Here is a 22,882-nt window from a genome sequence, read left to right on the forward strand (position 1 = left end):
TTATTTAATAAATTTATTTTAGAAATTAAATTGTTTTTTATTTAAATTTTATTGGTCAATTAAACGTGACGTCACGGTGACGTGCCAACAAACTTTATCAAAGAGCCAATCAAATGTCGTTACAGCAAAATGTTTTCCTAACAAGTGCCTATAATGGTGATTTAAACTGATCAATTAAATTTCTTCAGTGGGTTCTTCAGTTGGGTAAAGCAAAACATTTATTCACAGCCTCCTATTGAGTTTTCTCTCTATTACTCTATGGTTATAATCATAAATAGAACGAAACGAAAAAAGGTTAATTATCAAGCATCAATGTTTTCTTACCCTCTGTAGAGATTTCCCTTTACACATACTCAACCAGTGGCTGACCGAAGGTTCGAACCATTCGTGACACCTGACCAGAAGCAACTTATGATCACCTCCAGATGGTAAATTGTGACTGAAGGTGGCCAGGTCCTTTACTTCCAGGTATATCGAAAATATCAGCCGGCTATACGCTGCATCCGGGTGTTCGTTCTGGTTCAGGAAGTTGATGACCTCGTCTGCCATCAGCTTGTCGATTTGCTTGTAAACCACGCTGAAGTAGGGTATGGAGTTTGTTCTGGAAAGTAGTTCAAGAACGATGTCTATTATGTGTTCTTACAACTTCTTATAATCAAATAATAATAATTGGAATAAAAAACATAACTTTATGATATAATAAACTTTTCTATGCGTTGATGATTTATTTTGTAACATTCAATGATATTAGTTTATTTTACATTTTATAAAACAAGTCAATTGAAAAGTCCCCGGCCTAACACATAGATGGCGCTACTAGAATTAAATGCATATGTTTTTTAGTTAACCCTCAAAGGATGCGTGTATAAATTTGACAGCTGTCGGATCATTATTTTGTCAATTATAGTATTTTGAGTGAAGCGACTTTTGTTATTGTGCAAAAATATTGCTTTTTGAAGGGAAAAAATACAGTTGAAGTAAAAACTTGGCTTGATGCCGAGTTTTCGGACACTGCCTCAGGAAAATCAACCATCAAGGATCGGTATGCTAAGTTCAGACGTGGTGAAATGAGCACCGAAGACGGTAAACGCAGTGGACGCCCAAAAGATGTTACCGACGAAAACAATTAAAAAATCCACAAAATGATTTTGAATGACCCTAAATTGAAAATGAGTCAAATAGAAGACACTCTAAAGATATCAACTGAACGTGTACATCATATAATTCACGAATATTTGGGTGTGAGTATGTTTTGGATATGCTTTGTGCAAAGTGGGTGCCGCGCGTGTTCACTTTTGACCAAAAACAACCATGAGTTGATGATTCGGAGCAGTGTTTGAAGATGATCAGGCGTAATAAACCCGAGTTTTTGCGTCGATACGTGACAATGGATGAAACATGGCTCCATCATTTCAGTCCGAAGTCCAATCGACAGTCATCCGAGTGGACTGTACACGATGAACCCGCTCCAAAGCGTGCGAAAACAGTCGGCTGGCAAAGTTATGCCGTCTGTATTTTGGGATGCGCAGGGAATAATTTACATTGACTGCCTTGAAAAAGGAAGGACCATCAACAGCGACTTTTACATAGCCGAAATCGCCGAAAAACGGCTGCATTTGAAGAAAAAGAAAGTGCTGCTTCACCAAGACAATGTACCGTGTCACAAGTAAATGAAAACGATGGCAAAAATCCATGAATTGGGCTTCGAATTGCTTCCTCGTCCACCGTATTCTCCAGATCTGGCTCCCAGCGACAGACGAAATTTTCGTCTAATGAAGAGGTGATCGCTGAAATTGAGGTCGATTATGAATTATCAAACGATGAAACTGCGATGATGAAAAGTCGCTAAGTTGTTTGAAAGGTTTTTGTTTGCAATTTATTGTTTTGAAGGATTTGCGCCCTTCTAGGCTCGTTGGCATTGCTATCAAAATTTCCACTTCTAATCTGGTTTAAACTAAAACCTATAATTGATATATGATGGAGCCCATAAGTCACCATAAGTTTCTAAAAGTGTTTGATGGGCTTCAGCATTAGTTCTCTTCTAATCAAACAATGTATACACATCGAGAATAAATCAGCAGATGGTTCTATATTGATTAGGTCATGTCTCTTGTAAATAATCAAAAGGCTGCAGTTCCGTATTAGAGTCGAATAAAAAAGTCTTCTTTGTTTCCTGGACTTTTCATAAGCCGCAGGCTAATTATAGTATTAGCATCGGGCGCTTTCCCAAAGCCACACGACGTGGAAAACCTTGAAGTTTATTATTACAGGCGTTGTCCGCGTGTTTTTGCTCCACATGTGCCGTGAGCCTCGTAATCCTACATGCTCATTAACTTTTCACGACGCCCATTGATTATCGATCCGATCGTACAGACTAATTAATACACCGGCACGAAAGTAATTGGCCTGACCCGTGCATGGCCCTTAAATCAAAAAAATCTACGTGATGTAACCAGTAGTTGCTATTTTCAATGACGCCTTGTCGGTACTTCGGGTTAACTTCGGCAATTCTCGGAGTCGTCACTGTGCAAAGTTATCATTTACAAGAGATCCAGAGTTCGAATCCAATCAGTTGAGGGCTGCCGTTTTTGTTTTGGTTTTGGAATTGGCGAGAATTCCAGTATCACCATGAACATTCCCATAGTTAAATTCCATAGGTCCATGTTGGTTTTCTTATATATATATTTTTTAAAGTTTTCTTTTACCAACTATGGGTTTATCTGGACTGGACTTACAGTTTAACAAGGGCTCCAAACTACCAAACAAATCATCGGCATTAAGCCTACCGACTGGCAAGTGACCCACTTTAGAAATCATCCCAGAAGACATCCGGTCTTACCCAGCCTGGTTACTGGCGTGACTGGGATCATTTACCTTGTTGGATTTTGGACTTGTTTAGGACAATCTCAAATATTAAACAATCACAAACATAAATTTACGACCATGCCTCAGCAGGATTCGAACCCGCGACTATCGCCAAGTGTAGCCATCGTGATATTTTTCATTTGTAGTATCGAATACGTAAAGTAGATAACACATTTTTCCCAATACACTTCTTTGTGGTACACTTGCTTTAGCTTCTTTTATTGTACAGTACGCTTCCTCTTGCTTAACTCTCAATATTTTGGATGTAATGTAAGATTTTCATAGTTCAGTCTGTTGCATCGATAACAGTTTCTGCTTATAAACGAGATCATCGCGCCAAACTATATTGAAAGCTTCGGCTACATCATTTCATAGGGTTTTCCATGTTGAATATCTGCCAATAAACCCAAATTGGTGGTTTGGAATTAGGTTTTTCTCGCTTTTTATTTTTATATTCTGGAAATTGCGCGAGGATTGATACCATGAGCTCTGAGGGTTGATACCATACCAGTACGATTTTCTTCTTTCTCTTCGATGTCTTTTCTTTTCTTCTTTCTTTCTTTTTTTCTTCCCTTTACTATTTTTAGAACAATATTAATGTAACATCTCTACGTAAAATAACAGTTCTCGATTTATTGTGTTATTGTGTTATTCACTAAAACTGCATTTTCGATGTTCATTACTTTTGTTGTTTGGTATGAACAAATTTGTTATCGAAGCTCATCAAATACTTGGAAAAACTTATGCTGCTCTGTCATATCCCAATTGTCCATTTTATTTTTAACGATTTAAAAGTTGTAGTTACGATGTCAGTGACAAAGAACGGCCTGGAAGTTCAAAAAAGTTTGAAGGTGAATGAATTGTAAGACTTATTAGACAAAACCTCAGCTTAAATTCTTAAAGAACTTTTAGACAGTTTAGCAGTTGGACGCGATAAATTGCCAGTCGCTTAACTGATATGGGAAAGGTCCAAGAGGCAGAAAGAAGGCTACCATACGAATTAAATGAAAATGTCATCTTATATATAAAAATGAATCGCAAAATATGTTCCTAAGCGCATAACTCAACAACGCCTGGACCAATTTGGCCAAATCTTTTTTTAAAATGTTCGTTGAAGTTCAGGGATGGTTTTTACGGCGAGAAAAATTAGAATTATTGCTGGAAAAACCCTAAAAATAGCCCTTTTTGTTTGAATTTGTTTCGTGTATCAGTTGACAATTCATCTGTCATCTGTCAAAAGTCATCTGTAACAGACAACTTTTTTTTTTTAAATTTGATATGACTTGAACTCAAATCCTTTTAATCCGTACGAATTGTTTTATTTATTTAAAATTTTTTATTTGTTTAAAATTTAATTCAAATTTTAAATAAATAAAACAATTCGTACGGCTTAAAAGGATTTGAGTTCAAGTCATATCAAATTTAAAAAAAAAGTTGTCTGTTACAGATGACTTTTGACAGATGACAGATGAATTGTCAAGTGATACACGAAACAAATTCGTATATCGTGTTTTGTGCAGAGTGTTTAGTTAGTTAGTGTTTGTTTAGTTCGTGATTAGTGAAAAAATAATTTATATTTGATATGCCTCCTATAAGACGAAGCAATTTAGGTAGAAGAACCAGAAATGCTATACACCAAGCTAATTACCGATCTAATCGTACTGCACAAGAACGTGACGACGGAAATGAACGTGAAAGGATTCGGATATCACAAACGCGTGAAGCGCGAGCGCGACATTCAACTAATAATCGCGCAAGTTTGAATCCAGCTGCTTTCAGTTACGATGTGTCAATTGACTACAGTAACTACCAATGTGTTGTTATTGGTTCTATGAACTTGGTTTGCTCACACTGTAAGGCATTAAAATACAAAAACGAAGCCAATGGATTGTGTTGCGCAAATGGTAAAGTGAAATTGATACAATTGGATCCACCACCAGAATCATTGTACTCATTGGTTTCAGGAATAGGAACAGATTCTATACACTTTTTGACACATATTCAACAATATAACAATTGCTTTCAAATGACTTCATTTGGGGCAACAAATGCAGTTCGGGAAAATTTTATGCCAACTTTCAAGGTATGTATTATAGCAGTTAATCATAATTATTTTAGCGAACAAAATTTTCTGTCACCAAAGTTAAGATGTGTTACTAATCTTCAATTTCTTAATCATTACGAAATATATCACTTAGTCATCATATTATATGGTGATTCAGTTTCAGTGACACTTTTATTATATTTTATATTTGATAGATATTAGTTAAAACTAAATATATACTTTTTAAGATCAAATATTATTTAAGTTTGATCATTGACAATCCATTAATTTATACCACACCATAATATTTTTTTTATTTACAGATACAAGGGCAAATATATCACAGAGCAGGTTCACTGTTACCAGTGTCAGATAGCGACAACAAATTCCTGCAAATTTATTTTATGGGCAATTCACCACAAGAAATTGATCTGCGTTGTGCACATAACAATTTAGTAAAAAGGTCTATTGTAGAACAATTACAAACTTTATTTCATCAACACAATCAATTGATTATATTGTTTAAAACTGCCCTGGATCTGATGCCATCCGATAATCACAAAATTGTAATCAGAGCTGATAAAACACCTGCAGGTCAACATACAAGACGTTTTAATGCACCAACTATTGATGAAGTTGCTATCGTTGTAGTTGGAGAAAACTTGGAATCCCGTGATATTGTTTTACATCGTCGGAATTTTCAATTACAACCTATAAAGGAAACACACCGCTCATATGATGCACTGCAATATCCCATTATATTTTGGCAAGGTGAAGATGGCTACGATTTATCAATAAAAATGATAAATCCCATTACAGGTAACTAAAATATTAGTTTAGCTATGGCGATAATATCTCAGTCACTATATTATGTATTTTAATTTTATATTTGAATGTTATTAAAACAAAATCTGTTTACAGGTTCTGAAACCAACAAAAAAGTCAGTTCAATGAACTATTATTCATACCGCCTAATGATTCGGGAAAATGCAGATAATCACATATTGAAATGTCGGCGATTATATCACAAATATGTTGATGACATGTATGTTAAAATTGAAACGGAGAGATTAACATTCATCAGGTTGAATCAAACCAAACTCCGATCTGAGGAGTATATTCACCTTCGAGATGCGATTAATACTGATGGAAATGCACAGAATGTCGGTCGGATGACTATTCTTCCAGCAACATACATCGGAAGCCCTCGGCATATGCACGAATATGCTCAAGATGCCATGTCGTATGTTCGTCATTATGGTACAGCAGATTTGTTCATCACATTTACATGCAATCCGCAATGGATAGAAATTAAGCAGGAGTTATTACCTGGGAAATCATCCATTGATCGTCATGATATTACAGCCAGAGTCTTTAGACAAAAGTTAAAATCTTTAATGAATTTCATCGTAAAACATAATGTGTTTGGTGAGACACGCTGCTGGATGTATTCTGTGGAGTGGCAGAAACGAGGATTGCCACATGCACACATTTTGATTTGGTTGGTTGAAAAGATAAGGCCAAATGAAGTTGATGCAGTGATATCAGCTGAAATCCCTAATGTACAAGTAGATCCTGGATTGCATGAGGTAGTTATCAAAAACATGATACATGGTCCCTGTGGAACTCTTAATCAAAATTCACCGTGTATGATGGATGGTAAATGTTCAAAACGATATCCACGGACATTAATATCGGAAACAATTACTGGTAATGACGGTTATCCATTGTATCGTCGCAGATCGACAGCAGACAATGGAAAATCAACAATTGTCAAATTAAATCAACAAGATATTGAAATAGATAATCGTTGGATTGTTCCATATTCACCCATTTTATCAAAGACATTCAAAGCACACATCAACGTTGAATCTTGCCATTCAGTGAAATCGATTAAATACATTTGCAAATATGTAAGCAAAGGGAGTGATATGGCTGTGATTGGAATTGGTGCAGAGAATTCTAATGATGAAGTTACCCAATACCAAATGGGCCGCTATGTCAGTAGTAATGAAGCAGTTTGGCGAATATTTTCTTTTCCTATTCATGAGAGACACCCTTCTGTTGTTCACTTAGCTGTGCATTTAGAAAATGGACAAAGAGTGTATTTTACAGCACAGAACGCAGTACAAAGAGCTGCTCAGCCACCATCTACTACATTAACCAGTTTTTTTGAGACATGCCAAAACGATGATTTCGCACAAACATTGCTATATTCTGAAATGCCAAAATATTATACCTGGAATCAATCCTCAAGGAGATTTATACGACGGAAACAAGGAAAACCAGTTCCAGGATATACAGATGTATATTCCACCGATGCGATTGGCCGGATTTATTCAGTACATCCAAGCAATGATGAATGTTTTTATTTACGACTGCTATTAGTCAATGTACGTGGCCCAACATCATTCCAACAGTTACGAACTGTTGATGGTGAATTGTGTGGATCCTACAGAGAAGCCTGTCAACGTTTGCAATTGCTTGAAAATGACGCTCATTGGGATCAAACTCTCAATGATGCTGTAATATCATCACACACTCATCAAATACGAACATTGTTTTCTATAATCATATCTACATGCTTCCCATCAAACCCAATTGATTTGTGGATGAAGTACAAAGATTATATGTGTGATGATATTTTGTATCAAATACGGAATAGAATGGGAAATCCAAATATACAAATCAGTGAAGAAATTTACAATGAGCATTGATTTCAATTGAGGACATGTGCTTGATAATGTCAAACAAACTATTAATTCAATTAGGCCTGACCGCGCCCAATCGTCCAATGCATGACGCTTTTAACCAAGAGTTGCATCGAGAAAGACTGTATGATCTCAACGCTTTGAAAGAATAAATTCAAACAAATCTTCCACTGTTAAATGAACAACAGAAGTATGTATTTGAAACTCTTATGAAAGTAACAAATGATGAAACTGGAGGGATTTATTTCTTAGATGCACCTGGTGGTACAGGAAAAACTTTTTTTATTTCATTAATATTAGCAACAATTCGCTCACAAACTAAAATTGCATTTGCACTCGCTTCGTCGGGAATCGCAGCAACTTTGCTTGAAGGTGGTCGAACAGCCCATTCAGCACTAAAATTGCCATTAAATATGCAAAGCAATGAAACTCCAACCTGCAACGTTTCGAAGAACTCTGCAATGGCAAAGGTTTTGCAGCAATGTAAATTGATTGTTTGGGATGAATGCACGATGGCACATAAAAAATCTTTGGAGGCTTTAGACAGAACCTTAAAAGATCTACGTAGCAATAATAACCGATTTGGTGGTGCAATGATTTTATTAGCAGGAGATTTTCGTCAAACATTGCCAGTGATTCCACGATCAACGCCAGCTGATGAACTCAATGCATGTCTAAAGTCCTCCAATTTGTGGAAACATGTTAAAGTACTTCATTTAAGCAAGAATATGCGTGTCGAGTTGCAAAATGACCAATCTGGAAACATATTTTCTAAACAACTCATTGACATTGGTAATGGCAAATTTCCTATAGACATGTTGACGGCTTGCTTTTGCTATGACTATAAACAAGTCCCAGGGGCAATCATTAAGTGTTTGTGGTATTAATCTAGAAAACCCATGTTTCTCACATGGTCAATTGTATGTTGCCTGTTCCCGTGTTGGAAAACCATCAGATTTGTTTATCTATGCGCCAGGTAATCAAACAAAAAACATCGTATACCACAAAGCAATATAATGATAATAATAATAATAATAATTATGATTCACATGATTAACAATAAAGCGATTACTTACTTTTCAATCCTTATATATGTTTTATTTAATTATTTTTTAATCACAACGCCCTATCACCAGGGTGATGGTTCTGTTCAGGAGAATTTTTTAAAATACGTAGGCACAAAAACTGCCACATTACAAATCTTTTTGACAGGACGAAGTCTGTCGGGTCAGCTAGTTTCGAATAATTTCAATATAGCGGTCTCATTACTTGCAGGCAAAAAGAAGTATTAAAAGTTACTGCAACCGAGTGAAATTGTTATTGCATATGTCTGCCGATGTCAATTGAACAAACTGAACGAAGTACTGTTGAAAGATATCAGTAATAGCGAGTTACAATTACAAAGTCATTCTTTTGTAGCTGCTTCTACACTACTACAGCTCGAATAGAAAGTTTTGGCGCATCTAGACATTACTTAAACATTCTCAAGCGCCTTCTCATTACCATTTGTTTAGACCGGCGCAGCATTTGTTAATGATTGAATAGCTGCCAAATCAACATCGTTTTTCCGATACGGTATCAACCAGAAAAGTAGCCAGAAAGATGGGTGAAAATTGTAAAATTGCTAGAAAATATTTATATATGTTTTACCAATTTTCTCAACAAATGATTTCTTAATGAAATTGAAAGTACATGCAAAAACCTAGTAATACTGTAAATTGATGCTATTAATTAATACACTACAGAAAATATATAATCCTAATTAGACAAAAACCTTATATTTATGTTTAATTTGTTTTTATTGGCATATCTTCTAATTTATTTTTAAGATTAACATTTTTTTATTGATCGTTCTCATTTATTCTGTGGTATTAAGACATGTGCAAGCTCTTCTATTATTTAATTGACCTGAGGCAGGAACTATTTTAAGACATTTTTATTATAATTTGATCGCCACTGCCAAATCTTTAAATTCATCTAAAACCAATGATGTTTTTATTATTTTGTTTATCACCTGTAAATAACAAACGTGTTAAACATTTGGTAACAATACCAGATTTCCAGTTTGGTTTTCGAAATCACCATTCAACTATCGATCAAGTGCACAGAGTAACTGCGGCTATTGAAAGAGCGTTTGAAGAAAAGAAATACTGCCCTGCAATATTCCTGGATGTCTCACAAGCTTTTGATCGGGTTTGGCATTTGGGATTAATCTGTAAGATGAGCAAATTGTTACCGCGTAACTATTGTCAATTGCTGGAGTCATATTTATTCGGAAGAAAATTTAGAGTATTGCACGAAAAGGCGTTCTCGACATTTAAAAATATCTCGGCTGGAGTTCCACAAGGCAGCGTCTTAGGACCTCTCCTGTATCTGCTCTACACTGCTGACATTCCAACAACAAAAGAAACACTTCTTGGAACCTTTGCTGATGACACAGTTATTATGGCAAAAGATATATCTCTGACTAGGGCAATAGAAAAAGTGCAAGTGGCAGTCAACAAAATCTACAAATGGACAAAAGATTGGAAAATTCAACTTAATAGCTCCAAATCTGTCCACGTTAATTTTGCATTAAGGCGAAATAATAAAAACTTAATTATATCACTCAATGGATGCCCGATTCCTCAAGCAGAATCAGCAAAATACCTTGGAATCCATCTTGACGGTAGATTAAATTGGAAGCATCACGTTAGACAAAAAGCAAAACACATTAGAACCAAAATAAAACAACTATACTGGTTAGTCGGAAGATACTCTCAACTTGATCTAAAATCAAAGAGGTTGATCTATAATACAATTATAAAGCCAATTTGGACCTATGGGGTGCAAATATGGGGTTGCACTAAAAATTCAAATCAGTTAGTCATACAGTGCTGTCAAAACAAGATTCTTCGATTGATTACCAATGCCTATCGCTATGTAACCAATGAAGAACTGCACGATGACCTGGAAATCAAATGGATTTGAGAAGTTGTCCAGGATTTCGCCTTGAAACATGAAAGAAGATTACTAAATCATTCTAACGTGGAAGCAATACAACTGCTGTACAGCGCACAGGATGTCACGAGATTGAAACGAACAAAACCATACGAATTTGTGTGAACATTTAGTGTGTATTATTAGTGTAAACTATAGCTATAAGTTAATAATTAATAAATAATTGTAATTTTATAATTGAGGAATACATACTGATGTATTTTCTCGCACTCGTCTTGCTTGTTAATTAATCCAAGCACATAGGAAAAGTAGTAATAAATTAATTGTAATTAAGATTGTACTAAGCGTATCTAATAAAGATGTTATAAAAAAAAACCTGTAAATAACGTGTACATCTTAATGCCACTTTATTGGTAGATAAATTAATAAATGAAACTAACTAATAACAATAACACAAATTAGCCAATTAAAAACACTTACCCTTCAAATAGGGGATGATAATGATGTAATCCATGCCTCAGTTGAACGTAAACCTCCGAACAGAAATCGACCAAAGAGGCATCGTATTCCTCCGACGTCATGAAGGAGCCCTTTAACGAACCGAACCATTCCGGCGTACCCTTCCTCAGGGTGAGCACGATTTCCCCACGGACTTCTTTATTGAATGGACAGCATTTCCAAAAGGATTTCTGAAATTAAGAAAATATTTTAGAATAATCGATACACAATTATTATTTATTCAAGATAAAAAAAATGCAATCGATTATATTTTAATCATTGAGTTAGATTAAATATATTAAATAATTTTTCATAATATGTTAATAAATTCGTAGTATATATTAGGGTTATAAATAAATTTTAAAATAGTTACAACAGATCTTGTTACTGTCTATTACATCGTATCAAGTACATTTGTAAACAAATTCATGCTGAGGCCTCACCCACAGACTTTACTTTTCAGTATAAATCTTTTCGATCAAGTCTTAATAAACATATCAGTGCGTTGAAAATGTCTGCTTTTGTACCTCGAAGTTTTACCCGAAGATAAAGAGCGTTCTGGATAACTAAATAAGTTAAGACGAAGATTTTAAGGCATTACTCGATGATGATCCATGTAAAATGCAAGAACATGCAGATTTGTTGGGAGTCAACACAAAAGCCATTTCCAATGGCTTAAAGAACATGGGAATGATCCATAAGCTATTCCAGTGATATCCTACACGCCGTATTCTCCAGACCTTCCTCCTTCTGATTACTACACCAAAAAATGAGTTGATTCCTAGATATCGCCAAAAGATTGATGATGGTTGATGGACAATAATTTGAATAAAAGACATTGCATTGATTTTTCACAATAAAGCTTCAAATTAGAAAAAAAATCCTTTAACACTAATTCATTCGCCATATATAATAGGAAAAATATCAGATTTTAGAATAAAAACATCAATGGCTATATTAATTTTGGACAATCTCTAAATATAAAAGGCAACCAACCATATTAACAATAGTTTTCAAAAATATTTCATTAATCTAGTTGCTTTTAAAAATATAAAACTATTACCATGATGTATAGTAGAATTCATAAAAAATAAATTGTGTTTTGTGATATTATGAAATAAAAAAATTGGAAAAAACTCCACAAATGTATGTTAAGTTTTTTTCGCAGACCTTTTCATAATATGGGAGACTTTTCTTGACCTCGAATAAAAGACCCTAGCAATGAACCTTGTATGATTTATCGTATAACTTACACAACGTCCGCAGTTTGTCGGAAACTCAAGCGAGATGGTGGAAGTTCAAAGTTCGTGCAATAATAAGTAATTTGTTCAGATACAGAGTCGAGAACACTTAGTAACTTCGCAGCTACTTGACCGTCGTCTATATGCAGTTTCTTGTTTAAACATTTGACTAGTTTCTGCAAGTTATTTAATGAGGTTAACTAGCAGCGAGTAATTAGTATAAAATGCCTCTGTAGCATGACTGTAGTAAAATTAATTGTCAACCATTAGATATGTATTACCTCAATATATCAACTGAAATGTTCTATTACTAAATGTTCTCTAGTTTTTTTATAATTTTTAATATTAGGTGTTGGATTTTTAATTCTTTCATAGAAATTTGACCGAGTATGGAATTTGGGATTGATCCACAAGATAAGTAAATTATTATCATGGAACTAGTCGTACATTCTCGAAAAAAAAGTCTTTCATATGAAGGGGTTTTCTCAAAATGTAATCCTATTTAGGCTGCAGTTCCACAAGGCAGTGTCTTGGGACCATCCTTCTTTATGCTTTACACCGATATTCCGATAATTAAGTATATCATTTGATGGAAAATCATGTTATTTTAATAGTTTTAATAAGAACATCTACATGATGTTAGGCCTTTAAGAAGAAAGAAGGTTTTACAGAAACCACCTTTAAATGAAAACCATAATATAATTAATTAACCGTTTTTAATCGTGATATCTAAAAGTTAAACATATATTTTTATTAAGAGTTTCTAATGAAAAATGTCTAGTGTTTAGTCTAGTCTTCAACAGTCTACTTCTCATAAAACAGTGGTGATTTCATGAATGTCTCATAGGAATTTGACCGAGTATGGAATTGGGACTCATCCACAAGATAAGTAAATTATTATGACAGAACTAGTGTCTGCTGTAGTCGTAAATTTTCGAAAATAAAAATCATATGAAGGGGGTTTCTCAAAATGTAATCTTATTTAGGCTGCAGTTCCACAAGGCAGTGTCTTGGGACCATCCTTCTTTATGCTTTACACCGATATTCCGATAATTAAGTATATCACTTGATGGAAAATCATGTTATTTTAATAGTTTTAATAAGAACATCTACATGATGTTAGGCCTTTAAGAAGAAAGAAGGTTTTACAGAAACCACCTTTAAATGAAAACCATAAAATAATTAATTAACCGTGTTTAGTCGTGATATCTAAAAGTTAAACATATATTTTTATTAAGAGTTTTTAATGAAAAATGTCTAGTGTTTAGTCTAGTCTTCAACAGTCTGCTTCTCATAAAACAGTGGTGATTTCATGAATGTCTCATAGGTATTTGACCGAGTATGGAATTGGGACTCATCCACAAGATAAGTAAATTATTATGACAGAACTAGTGTCTGCTATAGTCGTATATTTTCAAAAAAAAATCATATGAAGGGGGTTTCTCAAAATGTAATCCTATTTAGGCTGCAGTTCCACAAGGCAGTGTCTTGGGACCATCCTTCTTTATGCTATACACCGATATTCCGATAATTAAGTATATCACTTGATGGAAAATCATGTTATTTTAATAGTTTTAATAAGAACATCTACATGATGTTGGGCCTTTAAGAAGAAAGAAGCTTTTAAGGAACCACCTTTAAATGAAAATCATAATATAATTAATTAACCGTTTTTAATCGTGATATCTAAAAGTTAAATATATATTTTTATTAAGAGTTTCTAATGAAAAATGTCTAGTGTCTAGTCTAGTCTTCAACAGTCTACTTCCCATAAAACAGTGGTGATTTCATGAATGTCTCATAGGAATTTGACCGAGTATGGAATTGGGACTCATCCACAAGATAAGTAAATTATTATGACAGAACTAGTATCTGCTATAGTCGTATATTTTCGAAAAAAAATCATATGAAGGAGTTTCTCAAAATGTAATCTTATTTAGGCTGCAGTTCCACAAGGCAGTGTCTCGGGACCATCCTTCTTTATGCTTTACACTGATATTCCGATAATTAAGTATATCACTTGATGGAATATCATGTTATTTTAATAGTTTTAATAAGAATATCTATATGATGTTAGATCTTTAAGAAGAAAGAAGGTTTTACAGAAACCAAATTTAAATGAAAACCATAAAATAATCAATTAACCGTTTTTAATCGTGATGTCTAAAAGTTTAACATATATTTTTATTAAGAGTTTCTAATGAAAAATGTCTAGTACACACGAAAAAGTAGTAATCATTCAATTTGTAAATTAAGACTCTACTAATCGTTTATATATTAATATATTAATATATTAAGATCATATATTAATATAACTAAATCTACTTTGCTTAAATAACATCTCAAGGAAAGACAGAAAAAATACAATTATAACATATACAGAATATATGAGGATTCGTAACAAGTTTCATGTTGTACAACAAAAAGAACTCAGGAAATTGCCGGAGCTCTGACGCAGATGTAAACTTCAATTAATAATGAATTCCTGTCCTACATTTTCCTCATTGTGCCTTTTTTAGGTTAGTTAATTTTTTCCTGCTGCTGATGAAGACCAATTATCATTTGATTTTGGTATTTTTATAATAGTCATTTAAGTGCAGCACTTAGTAGTAGTTATTTCAGGATAGAGAGGTAGCATTAAATATTACTTATAATGTCTAAAGAACTAAAATAACACGATAGAGTTAAGCTTAAGATCCCACAAGACTGTTAGATTTTGATCGCTTCGATCTGTGCTCGAGAAATCAACACATTTGATAGTTATGCGAATAAAAGTTGAATATTAAAAAGTTCAAAATCAAGAGCGTAAGCAGAAGTGCTTGGATCAATGATTATTTTCCGGTATTGAGCCTTCTCTGACAGTTTGATTACGTTTCCTGTATTAAAAGCCACATATATTTGTTAATAAAAGTAGTTCAACGCAAATACCTTTAAATGTAACGAATTTAATATGAGTGAGTGAAACTAATGTTGAAAAACTATTTTCGAAATGCTGTTTAGAAGAGAAATAGTTAACATCTATTTATTTAACATTTTTTCCCTTCATTGTCTGCAATTTTTTTTCCTTTTCTGGCAACATGGTGATAACGTGTCAAAAGAACGATATTGGTTTGGCAGCGATCTAGTCTTTGATTCAATTTTGCACTTTTTTCGAAACCGTGTGTCAACCAAGTTAGGCTACATCTAGCTGATCAAGTGTCTAGTGAATATGCTGGGTTTTAGAGAACCTTCCATTTGAACTGAAAATAGTGTAGCTTCACAACTCTTGTTAAGTGGTGTTAAATAAGAGAGTGAGTACCCGATATATTGGTTTGTTGGTATTTTATTGTAATAATAAGTCGTAATGCACTACAGCATTAAATACTACTCATGGCATTGACTGTCGCTTCAGTGTCCATATGGATAGTTCTTGTGGACTGGCCCATGATTTTTTGCAAATTGGATACTCATGGTAGATCCACTTTTCATCGCCAATCACAATACATCACAGAAAACACTTCTTTCTTGCCTGCCAATCAATGAAACTGTCATTTTAAAATGGTCCGAAATTGAATTTTCAGTCAATTCGTGTGGTAACCATCTTCCTTCTTTTTGGATCCTTTCCAAAGCATATAAACGCATGGAAACAGTTTTTTTAAATGCTAAGCTGTCTGAAACTTCTCTGAGAGTTTTCGTCCAATAAGTCTTGTAATTCATTCTCTTTGGACTTTTTCAGTTGTTTAGATTTCGGTTTTTTGTCATTAACTTGAAAATCAACAACACAAATCTTTGAAATCAAAATCATTTTGGATATGATGGTGCAGCATCACTAGAAGCTCAAATAAAAAAAAATCAAAAAGATTCAATGCTTTTTTTTCTTTTTGTATTTAACTTTGTTTCTAAATGTTTTTATCACTTTCCTTCTCCTTCCTCTACTTCGTTTTTCCATGTTTATTCTCATTTCGTCTCCGACTCTGTTACTTTCCAGATCTGTATTGTAACATTGATTAATATTAAAGCAATATGGTATAATTTTAAAACAACAAAATGGTGTTACTGTGTATCAAACCGCATCGGGTACCTTCGTAATCTAATTAATTTTGAAGCTTTACAGGCATCGCTTTTCAGTAAGTATAATTTCGTCAAAAGGTGAACAAAAAACAAAAAAAAATCAGAACGTTGAAAATCTTTGAATGTACACCGAGTAAATCGCATTTGCGGTAAGTATTGCTGTTTCCAATTTGAGAAAAGGGCGTCTGAAGGTCATCGAATGCTTTGTGAATTTTGTGGCAACCATATTCTATAGATCTCGAGATGTGAATACGGTTTTCGATGTTTCAAAAGAGCTGATTTTGATACGGAAAACAAAGAACGCTCTGGGCAGTAAAATTTTGAGCCATTGTTTGATAAAACCATTAATGAGAAGCGCTATCGACTATAATTGATCCATGAAATGCACGGGAAATGGCCAGAAAGAGCAAAGACACAACAATATTATTATTCAGCATAATAACACTCAACTACACGTTTCAAAACCGATGGAAACATACATGGCAATATTAAAATGGAAAGTTTTAGGCCACCCGTTGTATTCTCCAGACCATGCCCCTTCTGATCAATTCCGACGTATGAGTCGTGACCTGTAACAGGTCAGTTGAAAAGGCCCCGGTCTGACACATAGGTGGCGCTACTAGAATTAAATCTATATGTTTTTTACTTAGCCCTAACCCTCAAAAGATGCGTGTATAAATTTGACAGCTGTCGGATCATTAGTGAATTATAGCATCGAAAAGTTTGAGTATCGCTACAATCAGTGTACCACCCTTGAAGGGAATTATGTTGAAAAAAAAATGTTTTACTATTGTAGGACTTTTGAATTGACCTGTAATGAGTAGCGCTTCACTTCTTATGAAGATACCAAAAAATGGGTTACATCGTTCTTTGTCACACTAAATCTTGAATAAAAATTCTATTATTCTTATGTTAAAATAAATTGAATTATGACAAAAAATGAGCAATTTTAACAGATATCCCGTACAAATCCGTTTCGTCTTCCGATATTGCGCTTGTTTCGCGACTATTCTATTAAATGTCAAAGCCTCATTCTTTATTTATTAATTTTCCAGACTCTGTCATCGGAGATAACAGACTCCTCCAGTTTGTTTTCGAGACGTTCTTCGCCTTTTATCCCGCCGTCGAACTATTCCGGATGCCCGGATTTTAAATTACGATCGCAGATGGCTTTCCGACCTGATCCTTGTTAACGTTGCCGAAATACTTAAGATTTCGTTAATTAAGTAGGAAGGAAGGCGTCGACATGGAAATTGTTCGCGAAAATTGCCATCGGCACGGGTTTGGACCGGGATACGGGGGACATGGGAGGGGGGACACTACCAAGGACCGATCCGACAAAGATAATTGTTTCCTTCCAACAAAATGTTATATTAGATGATGGAATTAATGTTATCAAATATAATTTATTTTAACATTATAGCATATCTAAAAACTACAGTTAATTGTACAGTCACACTAATTTATAAATGTGTAAAGATAACCCTCGGAGAGGTTTAATAGAACTTCCAGACATCACCTAAAAATAATTACATTTTTAAAGGCATAAAATAAGAACAAGGAAGGTAAACTATTTGAATTTGTGTATCTTGATGAAACTTGGATATTTCAAGATGGTTTATTGTGGCACCCTTGACAAGACGATAATAAAAAAAATGTAAAGACAACAAAAATTGATGGAAAAAGGTAAAAGTTACATTACAAAGTTAGCATTCGACTAGGTTTTGTTGATCATTATATTTACTAATAATGAATTCCAGATATAGGGCTGGTCGATACGTATATTCCATCAAAAACTGTTTGGATATGTGGAAGGACGCATTGTCAACCATAACATCTTGGGTTTGAATGGACTCGATTAGACATACAGAGGAAGTAGTGGATAAATGGTGGAATCGTGAACATGTTTTAGACAGATTAGAAATTAACAGTTTAGTGATTGAATTGGACAATGAGTGGGAAAGTGAAAGTGACTGAAGGAAACTTTCAGGATATGTGTGATGAGTGATGAGAGTGGAAACAACAAAAAGTATGCACATAATTAATTGAATATAACTGTAGAAAAAGGTATTGTAGGGCATGAAATATTTGTGTGCACAGATATGATTGTAATTGTTCAAAATTAAACATGAGCATTAGGTTACAACGTATGGGAAGAGAATGAATACTAACTGTTTTGTAGATATGGTAAAGCATTAGACATAATTCAGTGATTAATTTTATGAAGAATGGTGTACACAGATAGTAGCAGAAGAAATAAAATATACAGTGATACCAAGATGACCTGACAAGTAAATACACCATCGAAGGAAACAAGAACTAAACAAAAAAAGTAAATATGCTCTCGAATGAAAGTAAAATACGTTTCTCAGATATACAATTGTTAATTAGGTGGATTAGGCCTCCAGGGGGATACTACTACATAAAAAACGCGCCTAGAAACTCTACCTCATGCATGGTGTGGAAAAGAGTTGAATGTAAACAAAACAAATCTAACCTACAAATTATTATAGCTGTGTTCTTAATTGTAGTTTTAAGTCCTTCGATAATTATTCTTGGGAACTATCGACTAACATTGACTATTGACTACTTTTTACTATCGACTGTTTCAGTCCCTATTTTTGGTTCGAGTGATTTTACTACTTTTTATCACTATCGGTCAGTTTCAGTCGGCTGTTTTCGGTCCGACGGATTTTGTTACTATTTACTATTGACTTTTTCAGTCGTACTTTTAGTTTCTAACATATTTTTGGTTCTACTAGTTTCATTCGACTGATTTTTAACATTCTGGCTCTGTCGTCCTAGCCGACATTGACAAAAATGTATCTATGCTTACATAGATTTATATGTAATGTATATAGTTTAATGATTTGTTTAGTAGTTTTCTTGTAAATAACAATATATTGTATATTAATATAGCAATTGGAAGCATCACGTTAGACAAAAAGCAAAACACATTAGAACCAAAATAAAACAACTATACTGGTTAGTCGGAAGATACTCTCAACTTGATCTAAAATCAAAGAGGTTGATCTATAATACAATTATAAAGCCAATTTGGACCTATGGGGTGCAAATATGGGGTTGCACTAAAAATTCAAATCAGTTAGTCATACAGTGCTGTCAAAACAAGATTCTTCGATTGATTACCAATGCCTATCGCTATGTAACCAATGAAGAACTGCACGATGACCTGGAAATCAAATGGATTTGGGAAGTTGTCCAGGATTTCGCCTTGAAACATGAAAGAAGATTACTAAATCATTCTAACGTGGAAGCAATACAACTGCTGTACAGCGCACAGGATGTCACGAGATTGAAACGAACAAAACCATACGAATTTGTGTGAACATTTAGTGTGTATTATTAGTGTAAACTATAGCTATAAGTTAATAATTAATAAATAATTGTAATTTTATAATTGAGGAATACATACTGATGTATTTTCTCGCACTCGTCTTGCTTGTTAATTAATCCAAGCACATAGGAAAAGTAGTAATAAATTAACTGTAATAATAATAATAATTAAGATTGTACTAAGCGTATCTAATAAAGATGTTATAAAAAAATATATATATTAATATAGCAGAATTTTGGAACGATATCAAGGTTGTTAATGTAATAGGGTAAAAAGTTTCAAATTGTGAATGATAAATAGCAAATTATTTTCGACTGTTTTTATAGCAATAATAGGTAATAACTCGATGACTCTCTCGATTTTTGTTAAAAATATTTCCGTTCAATCATAAATAAAGCATTTTTATCGTTTCATTCGGATTATTTTTAATTATGTCATGGATTAGTAAGTCCACTTCGTTTAAAATTAAATTATAAATTGCATGTTATGTATTATTATTATTTTAATAGTATTTCGTAATATTTTTCTTCTTCTTTTTAAAAGTTAGATCATGAAGGGATTTATACATCCCCGTCTCGCTTATACTACCGTTGGAAAATATAAGCACAAATAAAATTAACTGTCCCAAGCAATTATCTCCGTCCTTTCCTTTCTCACAATTTTTACAGGAAAGTATTCGTACATCTTCGTTTGACATCATTAAGGTTTTCTTGTAAATTTTAGTCATATTAACTTCTGATTTATTTCAGGTTTCATTAGTAAATGCATTTTTTAACAAAGCACTAACCGAATATTGCAACTGATAAAAATGTTAATTTGTGCATCACGAGTTAAAATAAATTATCCATTTCCATCCATCATTTATTTCGGCAAGTGAACATATCTTTTGCATAACATTGCAAACATTTTAAAAATAGATTAAAAACAAATTTCTATATTAAAATAGTAATTTTTAATTACGTACTGTAGCTAACATTATATATTAACACAGCGCAAAAACTCACAGTTTTTTATTTATAGCGATGGTATGTTATCAATTTTATTATTGTAACCACTTTGGTTAAAAATGATGGTGTTGCCGAAGCATAATAAATCAACAAGAACTTACCATATTTGATAAATAGGCCAGACATCTCAGTAAATACTCCAGTCTTGCTAGAGAGGGTGGATGCAGGGCGGGGAACAGTTGCCTGTGATGACGCAATTGCTGTAGCCATCTCTCTGAAAATAATAAAATCATATTTTTTTTAAAAATATTAATTTTCTCATAAAAGTAATAATTCAGTAAGTAAACATATATGTATTGTTTTCTCCTGCAGATACTGCAGAGTAATAGGGATATTAAAACATTTACGTCAGACCTACCATATATTTAAGATCGATAGTTTATTTTACGACACAATGCAAGTGTTAATACATCAGACGCTAATATGTTACGTACTCGTATGGTTGTAGTTTTTATAATATAAGACTTAACCATGATTTAAACTGTCAAATTCCTTTATTTCGACATTTATCTAGAACAAGTCGTAATTGTCTGGTTTGGTTTGGTTTGGTTGGATAAAGTGATCAACTGTTATAACCTAATATAACAGTTTTCCATTATGTGTTATTCAGTTATTATTACACACTAGCGACCCGCCCCGGCTTCGCAGGGTGCAATGCTGATACTAAATTAAATACACTACAGAAAAAATATGAACGTTGTATATAAAAACATAGCGGCCCGCTCCGACTTTGCACGGGCATAAAATATATATGCCTATGTCACTCAATGAAAACATGATTAAAATCGATCCAGTATTTTTGGTTCATTCATTACTGCCCTTGGCCTGCACGCATTAAATTTGGAGTAAAACAATTCCTCTTCCCCTATACTTACTATGAAGATTTCCTGCTATCTTTGGAATATCTAAATTCATACAATTTTTATTACATTACACATTTTTAAACGCAAATTTTAAATTTGTAATATCTCCGAAAATATTTGTTTAATTTACATGCTGTAAGGAACCATATTGATCTATATTAATTGCACACTGTATTTAAGGTACTTAATTCGATAAGGATTAATGCCGTATTGCTTAAAATAGCTTCGTAAATAAGCCATTTCCTCACGTAAAAAGTAAACAATAAAAATGGTTAATGTGGGTTATCCCTAAAAGATAAACATATGCCATCGCGGACTTTTTTGTAGACCTTTTTATGGTGTACAATACTGTAGTACATTAATTTGATCTAACTCGTAGGGTTAGGTCGTGTTTTTGCTAATTGCTAAATAAGCCTAAAAAATAGGTTAATTTACGACATCACGTTAGAAACCTCTAAAATTAGCAATGTTGCCTTAGTATATTATGCATGTATTATACATATAAACCTTCCTCTTGAATCACTCTATCTATTGAAAAAAACCGCATCAAAATCCGTTGCGTAGTTTTAAAGATTTAAGCGCACATAGGGATATAGGGACAGAAAAGGCGACTTTGTTTTATACTATGTAGTGATTAAGTGTATGAACATAGCTGAAAGTCTCAAATAACTTTCTGGTAACTTCGCAGTTGATGAATGGCGTTTGAAGATGTTTCCAGATATGAAAAGGGCATCTATTACGACAAATATCAAGGTCGAAATATCTTGTAATAGTACAGGAGAGTCCATATTGAGATCGAAGCAGAATCTCCATCGCTATAAAGTCTTGCTGAGCATATGGTGTATTATGAACTAAAAAAACCGAATCAAACTGTTACTCCATGTATCTACTGACGTATTATTGTAAAAAGATCGGTAATAGCGAGTGAGAGTAGTAAAATCACTATTGCAGCTCCAATAAGAAGTTCTATCACTCGACAAACAAAGCGCCATTGTAAACGACTTCAAAAAACGAGGAAGTTCTATGTTTACCGATTTCTCCGTCAATTATGGATCGATTTTCAAAAAAATGTTGGAAATTGAAGAAAAACCTCAAATTTCAACGACACGTACAATATTTTTGCATATTTTGTATCTAAAATAATCAGATATTGGTGTATAATATTATTGCTGAACTCATGTGACGAAAAATCTGAAGTAGTTCGGCGTAAAAGTCAATCAGTTTGCTTTTTAAGAACTAACTATATCATATGAGAAGTTGTATAAACAATGTTGGCAACTGTTTCTATGGTGTAATGATTAGAAC

At 33.6% G+C, this 22,882-nt stretch overlaps 2 protein-coding genes across 3 annotated transcripts in view; one reads left to right on the top strand and one right to left on the bottom strand.

Annotated features, from left to right (window-relative positions):
* Positions 1-22,882, bottom strand: part of unc-13-4A (BAI1 associated protein 3) — a 233,402-nt gene that overhangs the window by 15,252 nt on the left and 195,268 nt on the right. For both annotated transcript variants that reach the window (XM_076416392.1, XM_076416393.1), the window contains exons 14-16: positions 20,816-20,928; positions 11,041-11,249; positions 325-601 (exon numbers count right to left, since the gene is read on the bottom strand). In XM_076416392.1, the coding sequence (XP_076272507.1) occupies positions 325-601; positions 11,041-11,249; positions 20,816-20,928 (599 nt within the window). The remainder of the gene's footprint in view (positions 1-324; positions 602-11,040; positions 11,250-20,815; positions 20,929-22,882) is intronic.
* Positions 5,185-7,626, top strand: LOC143203868 (uncharacterized). The gene is made up of 2 exons (XM_076416180.1): positions 5,185-5,728; positions 5,831-7,626. The coding sequence occupies exons 1-2, from the start codon at positions 5,314-5,316 to the stop codon at positions 7,624-7,626; spliced, it is 2,211 nt and encodes a 736-aa protein (XP_076272295.1). The 5' UTR covers positions 5,185-5,313.

This window comes from Rhynchophorus ferrugineus, unplaced genomic scaffold (assembly GCF_030347505.1).
Source record: "Rhynchophorus ferrugineus isolate W39M unplaced genomic scaffold, kcgeb_rfMv2 rfM10, whole genome shotgun sequence".
NCBI lineage: Eukaryota > Metazoa > Arthropoda > Insecta > Coleoptera > Curculionidae > Rhynchophorus > Rhynchophorus ferrugineus.